We start from the raw sequence: 11,884 nt of genomic DNA on the forward strand, positions 1-11,884 counted from the left end.
TAATTGGGTGTAATACCGCATTCGACGATAAATCTAGGTTTGGATTAACTCTTTTTTTATTTTTTACGTTGCTAATTTTTGCACAACAATCACAGTTTAAAACTGAGTCTTTGGTCGAACTTCAATCCACTTCTTAATGGCCGGCAACCCGTTCACTTTTTCCATCAAACCCTTCAGATTTGCATATTTAGCCAAGTTGTCGCGGCCTGTCAATACATCGAACGTCGGAGACATTGTAGCAAAGTAGAAATCGGCCCAGGTCAACTAAAGCAAACACACGATCTCTAAATCGATTTTAAGTCTGACTTGTAACTCTTACCCGACCCAACGCTAAATATCCTTTATTTTTCTTAACAAGTTCTTCAAAACGCGGCAAATAATAAGGGATCGTTTCTTTTTGAGCAGTTTCAATCAGCGCCTTCTTCTTAGATTCGTCCTTCTCGTAATATAAAGGTGCCAACTCTACAAAACACGAAATCAGAAATTGTTCAAACTAAGTCAAACTTTCGTACTCTGATACAAATCTTGAACTGTATTGACAACTGCATCAATCTCCAGGTCTTCCCAATCGTCGTTTCCTGCCAGTTTGAGTTTTTTGGCTAAATAACGCGCAATGGCTATGCTTTGGCCCACTTGTTTTCCGTTGTGTTCGAGAAGGGGGACCATACCGAAGGGAGTTTCTAAGAGATTTTGGTCATCCTTATGTTTTAGAATTAATTTGTGGCTTACTTGGTTTCAACTGGGGCCAATCTTCTTGTTTTATGCGCACATCCTCGAAATCGATTCCTCCGTAATTGAAAAGGAAGCGAGAGGTTTCAGCCACTCCACAACCATCAAAGTAAGTAAGTTTGTATTTTGGTGCCATTTCTGGAAACTATTTTTGAAGAAGGAGTAAGTAAATAATGAACGAGTGTTGAGCTGTATAGCGAACGAATGTTCACGGATCACTGACGAAAATGTGAGGATCACATCCTAAAATTGTTTGTTTATATACGTAGTTATCTCCAATTTGCTTTGAGGTATCTAGAAATCAGTTATTTGTTAGTAGTGGGGTATTTTTAAACAATAAAAGTTACAATATTTGCAGATGTTTGTTCTGATTCAATCGACCAAAAAATGTGTCATTATAGAATCCCTTGGAAATCCTTACATTCACGAAGTAACGTATTTCAAAGACCCCTGTAACATTAAATATTTGTCTTTATTGAAATCAAAATACACCATAAATTAATTCAAAATAAGTCGAATAATTTTGACAAGAGTAAATTAATTATTAGTACCTGCTAAGATAAGACTGAACAATATTAAAAGTAGTGACTGGAATGAAAAGTGGGTGGGTGGGTGGGGCCATTGCTTAATTATAAAAGACTCTGTAGGAAAAAGATAAACCTAGCCCCGCTCACCCATGCGTTCTCTCATTTTTTTCTTTTGAAATAAGGAATGAATCTCATAGCAAATACTACGATTAGGGGTTTTTTCTCTCTTTTTAGCAGCCTAGCCCCGCTTATCAACCCCGCCTCCATTTTAGTGATCCATTTTACTCCGTCTGAATAAAAGGTGGGTCTTATACTCAACAGAAATAAAACCGTCAATGAGAAAAGCGCGAGTGAGCGGAGCTAGTACTTGCTAAGATAAGTCTGATTTTGGTAAATGACATAGCCCGTAAGTAAATAAAGGGTGGGTGGCTGGGGCTAGTATTTGCTACGATAAGACTGATTGCAGCAAATGACATACCTTCTAAGAAAATGGGGGCGGGTGGGCGGGGGTAGTACTTGCTAAGATAAGACTGAACAATATTTAGAGTAGTGACTGAATGAAGAGAGGGTGGGTGGGTGGGGCTATTGTTTAATTATAAAAGACTTTGTAGGAAAAAGTTAAACTTAGCCCCGCCCACCCACCCGTTTTCTCATTTTTTTATTTTTGAAATAAACAAGATTAGTGGTACAACAAAAAAGTACGATTAACGTTTTTTTTTCTTTTTTTATGAGCCCACATTTATTACATTTTTTAGTGGCAAATTATCAATACAGTGGGGTTATATTCTCTTGTGTTTGCTGATGTTTTAGATATCATATACACCTAAATCTGTATTTACCCAGGAACAAATAAACAGGTTTGTCTATCGTGGTATTTTTAGAAAGAGTGTTAGAGATAAAAGTTACGTCCTCACGTCCTTGTAAACTATTTTATTTATTTGATTTTTTAGAAAATTTGACAAATGAATGAAACCAACTGTGGTTTCAACAAGATTATGTTCTAAAAAATAATTAAAGAAATGAATATGCCAAAATTAGATTTTATTTAAGCGGATATTATCAGTGATGAATTTGCACTTCTATCTCTATCCTCGTTGGTTATGAAATTTGTCTAATCATTCTGATGCATGTATGAGTAATGTAGGGCTAGCAAAACCGCTATTCATTAAAATCGTGTATTATTTATTCACATTTTTAATCACTCTCACACAAATAATAAACAAATACACATTTCAAAAATCACTTGCTGGTCTAGTTTCAATCCACTTCTTAATAGCTGGGAGCTCGTTAACTTTGTCCCTCACAGCTTTCAATTTTGGGTAATTGGCTAGACAATCCTGGCCAGTGATGGCATCAAACATTGGAGAAATCGTAGCAAAGTAAAAATCAGCCCACGTCAACTAAAACAAAACTTCAAAACCGAGTACTCCATTTTTGGAAATTAGTACCCGACCAAGTGCCAAATAACCATTATTTTTTTCAACTATGGCTTCCAAACGAGGAAGGTGATACGAAAACGAGTCCTTAATTAAAGTGTCAATAAGAGTCTTCCTCCTAATTTGGTCTTGCTCTCTACCAATCGGAACCAGTTCTACAACACCAAAATAGAAAAAAAATCAAACTGTTCAAACAGGTGTTACTTTGTCGAATGTCGCTAACTGTATCCACGATAGAATCAATTTCCAAATTTTCCCAGTCGTCGTTCCCTGCAAGTTTGACAAGATTGGCTAAATAGCGAGCAATCGCGATGCTCTGGTTTATTTGTTTGCCGTTGTGTTCCAGAAGAGGAAGTTGACCAAATGGAGTTTTTTCTTTCCACTGGGGCCAGTCTTCGAACTGGACGCGGGCATCTTCAAATTCTATTCCACCGTATTTGAAAAGAAAACGAGACGTTTCGGCCACACCCCTATAATCACCGTAAATTAATTTGTACGCTGGTGCCATTTTGACAATAATTCACTGTGTTGTGGTAATATTTAGAAAGCACTGAAACGTGGGGAGAACTAGGTGATCCGTGATTACAAATAACCCTATCTAATCATTATCTTCAATGATAAAACCAGGTGTATTCACATTTAGAATTTTTTATTGTGATAACTGACATTGCGAAATTAATATTCACTTTGCGGTCGTACTCTAATCCATTCTTTTATTGCTGGTAATGACTCCTTCTTAGAGCTTTAAGATTTGGATATTTTTCGAAAACGTCACCACCAGCAAAATAGTCAAAACCTGGACACATGCTGACGAAGTACAAATCAAACGTGTATGATTTGGTATGATTTCATTAAGAGATTTTTTTTTCATTGTTTTTTTTCTCGAAGCATCTTGTTCCATCCGGACCACCTTAATACTTTCTGTAAGAAAGGTTTGTGACTGATATTTACGTTATTACTAATTTTGAGAATTGACGATGATATTTTGTATTTAAAGAATTTTATTGCATTTACGACCCCTGATAAAAATATCCCAGACGCAAAAAAAGGGACATTATGTCCGTTCACACTAATAATCTGACTGCAAGGGTGCAACGTTACACTTGCATATAGAATCGGCTATTTAGGACGATAACCACTTGACGGGTCCATTAGTGAATCCTGATGAGTGATTTGGCCCAGAAATTTGTATTTATATTAGGTATCTCATGTAGATGGTAAAACGCTAATCAAAATTTGTCTAATCATCCCCACCACTAATGTGATGACGTCATTTCAAAATTGTACATAGTATAGAAAAAAAATCAAAATTAGGAAACAACATTTTGACATTTAATTTGGAATATGCAAAACCGAATGCTTTGAAATCTTGCAGATGGTTTACAGTTATGATCAGCTTTTATTCAAAATATATTTACTTGTCCCCTCCAAAAAATTGATGACGTCACCTGAAAAGTTTGTCCAATAAATCCTATCTAAAATGTAGAAAATATGATGAGTCTGTACTTGTAATTTATCATACCATTCATATTTTTGGATTTGTGTATGCAGGGTGACTCAAAAAAATTAATGAATGCGTGAATATATTTTATTGATTTAATCAGGAACAACAAAACCAAATCTTTTGAAATCTTGGAGACGTTTTAAAGTTATCATAGGCATGGTAAATTTTTGATAAAAATATATTTGCTGATCCCACCCCCCTAAAAAATTGATCACTCCACCCCAAAATTTTTCCGAAAAAATGCTATGTTAAATGTGCATTGTGCAAAGTATGATCAGTCTATAATTGTGATTTATCACTGCATAAATAATTTTTAGATTTGCTTATACGGGGTGTGAAAAAAATGAATGACAAAAAAATTAATGAATCAGTCAATTTATTATTGATCGAATTAAGAACGAGCCACCCCATTTTCTGGAAAATGTGAGAATACGCTCGTCTTTATAACAATAAAATAATGATAAGGTAATTATTATAATAATAACAATCAGAATATTTTGTTCAATAGAGGCTTATGAATAATTTTAGTCATCTGTTTTGGGGCGATAAATTCATTCAAGTCAAACAAATGTCTACGTGACATTCTTCCGATGTAATATATTCCCGTTGATAATGTGCTGTAATAGTATATTACATATCGAGGGTGGTAAGAAGCTAATTACGAACGAAGTTTACACACGAGCGAGCGTAGCGAGCGAGTGATGTAATATGAGTTCGTAATTAGCTTACCACCAGAGTTGTGTCATATACTTTTTCTACGATCTATAATGAAGAATCACTTTCAGAAGAATTTTTTTTGGGAAAGCAATTATTTATAGTTGCTATGGAAACTATTCAAACAGGCACGTAATATATATATATATATATATATATATATATATATTACGTGCCTGTTCATTCATTACATGCCAGTGGGTGTAACTATGGTTTTACTATGAGGCTAGACAGTTCGTAATTCATGGATTACTATGTGGGAGTAGAAAAATACATTTTTTTCACTAGCAGCCTGGACGCATGCAAATGTCGACTCATTTAGTGGTAGCAAATTCAACTTTTGCTACCACGGGTTCAAAAAGAAAAATTGAGGTTATGTACGCAATGTTTGATGTGATTATTTCTTAAAAAATGAACAAATGTGTGCTACAAACATTACTTGAGTATATGCATGGTAGTTGGTAGACGGTAGAAGATAAAATGATTAACTCAGCGACAAGTATAAACGATTTTCTTTGTGTTGAAGATTTAGATCAAGTTTGATTAGAAATCAAAACAAACTCATGTTGCGTCAAAAAATTGAACGTTTATTTTTCAGTTTATTGTCTTATGGTTTCTACTAGTGAAAAAAATAGTATATTAACCACGGTTGCAAAGCCACTTCTACACCTCGCACTTAGAGCCCTCGACGCTGCGCGTCTCGGGTTCTAATTTGCGCTCGGTCTAGAATGCTTGGCTCTGCAACCTTGGCTAATAATATACTATTTTGCACTCATAACCTTTTTTGATGGTCTTGGCGCATTCAACAGCATGCGGGACGTCGAACATCACGCACAAATGCGTTTTGCTATGACGTCGTTGTTTATAAATAAAACTGGGCGGTCGAAATTTATTCATCCTATCTACCCGTCTGAAGTGAAAAATTTTATTATATGTCGGGGATATGGATTTTAAAATCATCAACTGATGTTCAGTTAACGTTAGTTTGCTCATACAGTGACAACGTTCTTGTTGTATACAACAAAAATTGTATGATGGTTTAAGCCTGTTAGCTTCACAGCGGTTCATACCCACCATACATTGTAATTTGAAAACCGGAAAAGTGGAAGACCAGTAACCCCCAGAGTGAACAACTTAGCCAAACCCTCGTAATGGCATTGTAAAATTTTATTGTATACAACAGAAACGGGTGCAAGAATGGAAAAGATTGACGAAAAATAGACAAGCAAAAAGATGACATAATCACCAACCTAAGTGAAAAATTCCAAATGGAAGTGGAAGCAAACCAAAATGAAATAACAGGAATTAAAGAACAAATGAAGAACATATAAACAAATTTGAAGGTTGTGGAAAATCTTGTTACAGGAAATATGGTCTTGATGAATCAAAAAGTAAAAGAGGAAGTCGAACATCAACTAAAGAGTGAGTTAGAAAAATCGATGAGATCTATGGAAGATCGAATGAAGAAATTTGAGAAAGCAATAAAAAATGCAATATCTGGTTCATTTAATGTGGTGTCGACTCCCCAGAACAATTCAACCACCCACTTATGATGGTCAGACACCTTGGTCATCATACAAGAAGCAGTTCGAAGCAGCAGCGACGGTGGATTTCTGGGAAGAAGTACAAAAAACATCGGTCGGGCGACGCGGCGTTCACTAAAGGAAAGCCTGGAAGCGGAAGTCGCGAATACCCAATTCGAGAAAGACCTCGATGTCGAAGTTTGGGTTTAAATAGAGGCCGTTTTCGGGAACAATTATTACTCAGTCGAGTCGAGTACATTACCATTTTAAGAAGAGCCAGACAAGTCGCGCCGGTATTATTTTGTAATAGTGAGTCGTGTAAATTCGAGTTATTAAGAACTAAATTGTTTTATAATAACTGCAAAAAAAAAACAATAAAATTCGCAAAATCAAATCAGTTAATTTTTAATACAACACACGTTTTAAAACGGTCTCTTTGGTCGAACTTCAATCCACTTCTTAATGGCCGGGAACCCGTTCACTTTTTCCTTCAAACCCTTCAAATCGGCATATTTAGCCAAGTTGTCCCCTCCAGTCAATAAATCGAACATCGGAGACATTGTAGCAAAGTAGAAATCGGCCCAGGTCAACTAAAGCAATCACACGATCTCTAAATCCATTTTAAAGTTAACTTGCAACTCTTACCCGGCCCAACGCCAAATATCCTTTATTTTTTTAACAAGTTCTTCGAAACGCGACAAATAATAAGGAATCGTTTCTTTCTGAGCAGTTTCAATCAGCGTCTTCTTCTTAGATTCATCCTTCTCGTAATATATAGGTCCCAACTCTACAAAACACAAAATCAGAAGTTGTTCAAACTAAGTAAAATTTTCGTACTCTGATACAAATCGTGAACTGTATCGATAACTGCATCGATTTCCAGGTCTTCCCAATCGTCATTTCCTGCAAGTTTGACTTTTTTGGCTAAATAACGTGCAATGGCGATGCTTTGGCCCACTTGTTTTCCGTTGTGTTCGAGAAGGGGGACCACACCGAAGGGAGTTTCTAAGAGATTTTGGTCATAGTTAAATTTTAGTATTAATTTGTGAACTTACTTGGTTTCCACTGGGGCCAATCTTCTTGTTTTATGCGGACATCTTCGAAATCGATTCCTCCGTATTTGAAGAGGAAGCGAGAGGTTTCGGCCACTCCACAGCCATCAAAATAAGTAAGTTTGTATGCTGGTGCCATTTCTGGAACCTATTTTCGAAGAATGAGCAAGTAAATAATGTCGAACGAGTGCGAGCTGTACAGCGAATGAATGAATGTTCAAGGACCACTAACGAAAATGTGCGGATCACTTCCTAAAGTTGTTTGTTTATATACGTAGTAGTTATCTCCAATTTGCTTTGAGGTATCTACAAGTCAGTTATTTGTTAGTAGTGGGGTATTTTTAAACAATTAAAGTTAGAATATTTGCAGATGTTTATTATATTCACGAAGTAACGTATTTCAAAGGCCCCTATATTATTAAATATTTGTTAGTAGTACAATTTATTTAAATAATAATGTCTTTATTAAAATCAAAATACACCATAAATTAATTCAAAATAAGTCGAATAATTTTGACAAGAGTAAATTTATTATTACTACCTGCTAAGATAAGACTGAACAATATTAAAAGTAGTGACTGGAATGAAGAGAGGGTGGGTGGGTGGGGCCATTGCTTTATTATAAAAGACTCTGTAGGAAAAAGATAAATTTAGCCCCGCCCACCCACCCGTTCTCTCATTTTTTTCTTCTGAAATAAAGAGTGAATCTTATAGCAAATACTTAGTACAACAAAAAAAAATACGATTGACGTTTTTTTTTCTCTTTTTAGAAGCCTAGCCCCGCCCATCAACCCCGCCACCATTTTAGTGATTCGTTTTACTCAGTCTGAATAAAAGGTGGGTCTTATACTCAACAGAAATAAAATCGTCAATGAGAAAAGCGCTAGTGAACGGAGCTAGTACTTGCTAAGATAAGACTGATTTTGGTAAATGACATAGCCCGTAAGTAAATAAAGGGTGGGTGGGTGGGGCTAGTATTCGCTAAGATAAGACTGATTGCAGCAGATGACATACCTTCTAAGAAAATGGGGGCGGGTGGGCGGGGCTAGTACTTGTTAAGATAAGACTGATTGTGGCAAATGCCGTGCCCTTTAAGAAAATCGAGGATGTATGGGCGGGACTGAAACTTGCTAAGATAAGACTGAGCAATATTAAGAGTAGTGACGGGAATGAAGAGAGGGTGGTTGGGTGGGGCTATTGCTTAATTATAAAATACTTTGTAGGAAAAAGTTAAACTTAGCCCCGCCCACCCACCCGTTCTCTCATTTTTTTCTTCTGAAATAAGGAATTAATTTTATAGCAAATACTTAGTACAACAAAGAAAATTACGATTCACGTTTTTCTTTTCTCTTTTTAGCGGCCTAGCCCCGCCCATCAACCCCGCCTCCATATTAGTGATTCAATTTACTTGGTCTGCATAAAAGGTGGGTCTTATACTCAACAGAAATAAAATCGTCAATGAGAAAAGCGCTAGTGAACGGAGCTAGTACTTGCTAAGATAAGACTGATTTTGGTAAATGACATAGCCCGTAAGTAAATAAAGGGTGGGTGGGTGGGGCTAGTATTCGCTAAGATAAGACTGATTGCAGCAAATGACATACCTTCTAAGAAAATGGGGGTGGGTGGGCGGGGCTAGTACTTGTTAAGATCAGACTGATTGTGGCAAATGACGTGCTCTCTAAGAAAATCGAGGGTGTATGGGCGGGACTGAAACTTGCTAAGATAAGACTGAACAGTATTAAGAGTAGTAACGGGAATGAAGAGAGGGTGCGTGGGTGGGGCTATTGCTTAATTATAAAATACTTTGTAGGAAAAAGTTAAACTTAGCCCCGCCCACCCACCCGTTCTCTCATTTTTTTCTTCTGAAATAAGGAATATAGCAAATACTTAGTACAACAAAAAAATACGATTACCGTTTTTTTTTCTCTTTTTAGCAGTCTAGCCCCGCCCATCAACCCCGCCACCATTTTAGTGATTCATTTTACTCAGTCTGAATAAAAGGTGGGTCTTATACTCAGCAGAAATAAAATCGCCAATGAGAAAAGCGCTAGTGAGCGGAGCTAGTACTTGCTAACTTAAGACTGATTTTGGTAAATGACATAGCCCGTAAGTAAATAAAGGGTGGGTGGGTGGGGCAAGTATTCGCTAAGATAAGACTGATGGCAGCAAATGACATACCTTCTAAGAAAATGGGGGCGGGTGGGCGGGGCTAGTACTTGTTAAGATAAGACTGATTGCGGCAAATGCCGTGCCCTTTAAGAAAATCGAGGATGTATGGGCGGGACTGAAACTTGCTAAGATAAGACTGAACAAGATTAAAAGTAGTGACGGGAATGAAGACAGGGTGGTTGGGTGGGGCTATTGCTTAATTATAAAATACTTTGTAGGAAAAAGTTAAACTTAGCCCCGCCCACCCACCCGTTCTCTCATTTTTTTCTTTTGAAATAAGGAATGAATCTCATAGCAAATACTTAGTACAACAAAAAAAATTACGATTAGAGGTTTTTTCTCTCTTTTTAGCAGCCTAGCCCCGCTTATCAACCCCGCCTCCATTTTAGTGATTCATTTTACTCGGTCTGAATAAAAGGTGGGTCTTATACTCAACAGAAATAAAATCGTCAATGAGAAAAGCGCGAGTGAGCGGAGCTAGTACTTGTTAAGATAAGTCTGATTTTGGTAAATGGCATAGCCCGTAAGTAAATAAAGGGTGGGTGGGTGGGGCTAGTATTTGCTACGATAAGACTGTTTGCAGCAAATGACATGAAAATGGGGGCGGGTGGGCGGGGCTAGTATTTGCTAAGATAAGACTGATTGCTGCAAATAACATACCTTCTAAGAAAATGGGGGCGGGCGGGCGGGGCTAGTACTTGCTAAGATAAGACTGAACAATGTTGAGAGTAGTGAATGGAATGAAGAGAAGGTGGGTGGGTGGGGCTATTGCTTAATTATAAAATACTTTGTAGGAAAAAGTTAAACTTACTCCCGCCCACCCACCCGTTCTCTCATTCTTGGTACAAAAAAAATACGATTGGCGTTTTTTTTTCTTTTTTTATGAGCCCACATTTATTACATTTATTAGTGGAAAATTATCAATACCGTGGAGTTATATAATCTTTAGTGTTTGCTGATGATTTAGATATCATATACACCTATATCTGTATTTACCCAGGAACAAATAAACAGGTTTGTCTATCGTGGTATTTTTAGAAATAGTGTTAGAGATAAAAGTTACGTCCTCACGTCCTTGTAAACTATTTTCTTTAATTGATTTTTTAGAAAATTTGACAAATTAATAAAACCGACTATGGTTTCAACAAGATAAAGTTCTAGAAAATAATTAAAGAAATTAATGAAGGTGGGTGAATATTAGTCAATGTGCCAAAATTAGATTTTATTTAAGTGGATATTATCAGTGATGAGTTTGCACTTCTATCTCGATCTTCGTTGGTTATGAAATTTGTCTAATCATTGTGATGCATGTATGAGTAATGGAGGGCTAGCAAAACCGCTATTCATTAAAATCATGTATTATTTATACACATTTTTAATCACTTTCACACAAATAAGAAACAAATACACATTTCAAAAATCACTCGCTGGTCTAGTTTCAATCCACTTCTTAATAGCTGGGAGTTCGTTAACTTTGTCTCTCACAGCTTTCAATTTTGGGTAATTGGCCAGACAATCCTGGCCAGTGATGGCATCAAACATTGGAGAAATCGTAGCAAAGTAAAAATCAGCCCACGTCAACTAAAACAAAATTTCAAAACCAAGTACTCCATTTTTGGAAAATAGTACCCGACCAAGTGCCAAATAACCATTATTTTTTTCACTAAACGAGGAAGGTGATACGAAAACGACTCCTTAATTAGAGTGTCAATAAGAGCCTTCCTCTTGGTTTGGTCTTGCTCTCTGCCAATGGGAACCAGTTCTACAACACCAAAATAGAAAAAAAAATCAGTCAAACAGTTGTTACTTTGTCGAATGTCGCTAATTGTATCCACGATGGAATCAATTTCCAAATTTTCCCAGTCGTCGTTCCCTGCAAGTTTGACAAGATTGGCTAAATAGCGAGCAATCGCGATGCTCTGGTTTATTTGTTTGCCGTTGTGTTCCAGAAGAGGAAATTGACCAAATGGAGTTTTTTCTTTCCACTGGGGCCAGTCTTCAAACTGGACGCGGGCATCTTCAAACTCTATTCCACCGTATTTGAAAAGAAAACGAGACGTTTCGCCTAGACCTCTATAGTCACCATAAATTAATTTGTATGCTGGTGCCATTTTGACAATAATTCACCGTGCTGTGGTAATATTTAGAAAGCACTGAAACGTGGGGGAGAACTAGGTGATCGGTGATTAGAAATAACCCTATCTAATCGTTATGTTCAATGATAAAACCA

General features: G+C 36.8%; 2 protein-coding genes across 2 annotated transcripts; both read right to left on the reverse strand.

Annotated features, from left to right (window-relative positions):
- Positions 1-38: 38 nt before the first annotated feature.
- Positions 39-3,257, reverse strand: LOC135139635 (uncharacterized). Its single transcript, XM_064069936.1, has 8 exons — positions 2,897-3,257; positions 2,705-2,847; positions 2,492-2,656; positions 909-972; positions 730-867; positions 513-680; positions 320-462; positions 39-264 (listed from the first exon to the last, which is right to left on the reverse strand). The coding sequence occupies exons 1-8, from the start codon at positions 3,198-3,200 to the stop codon at positions 97-99; spliced, it is 1,293 nt and encodes a 430-aa protein (XP_063926006.1). The 5' UTR covers positions 3,201-3,257; the 3' UTR covers positions 39-96.
- A 3,595-nt stretch (positions 3,258-6,852) lies between these two features.
- On the reverse strand, positions 6,853-11,869 carry LOC135139636 (glutathione S-transferase A3-like). The gene is given in 8 exon segments (XM_064069937.1): positions 6,853-7,023; positions 7,079-7,107; positions 7,110-7,220; positions 7,271-7,438; positions 7,489-7,633; positions 11,083-11,235; positions 11,289-11,416; positions 11,462-11,869. Coding segments are annotated over 8 exon segments (1,206 nt in total). The 5' UTR covers positions 11,766-11,869; the 3' UTR covers positions 6,853-6,855.
- Positions 11,870-11,884: the final 15 nt, after the last annotated feature.

This window comes from Zophobas morio, unplaced genomic scaffold (assembly GCF_036711695.1).
Source record: "Zophobas morio isolate AGI-343-1 ecotype UQ-CSIRO unplaced genomic scaffold, CSIRO_AGI_Zmor_V1 ptg000031l, whole genome shotgun sequence".
NCBI classification, from domain to species: domain Eukaryota; kingdom Metazoa; phylum Arthropoda; class Insecta; order Coleoptera; family Tenebrionidae; genus Zophobas; species Zophobas morio.

Excerpts from the sequence above, each read along its gene's own strand:
- LOC135139635 (XM_064069936.1), bottom strand. The coding sequence starts at position 3,200 with ATGGCACCAGCGTACAAATTAATTTACGGTGATTATAGGGGTGTGGCC. Across the intron at positions 2,657-2,704 it reads GTTATTTGGCACTTGGTCGG|TTGACGTGGGCTGATTTTTA; the intron begins GTACTAATTTCC and ends GTTTTGTTTTAG. Across the intron at positions 463-512 it reads AGTTCAAGATTTGTATCAGA|AGTTGGCACCTTTATATTAC; the intron begins GTACGAAAGTTT and ends CGTGTTTTGTAG.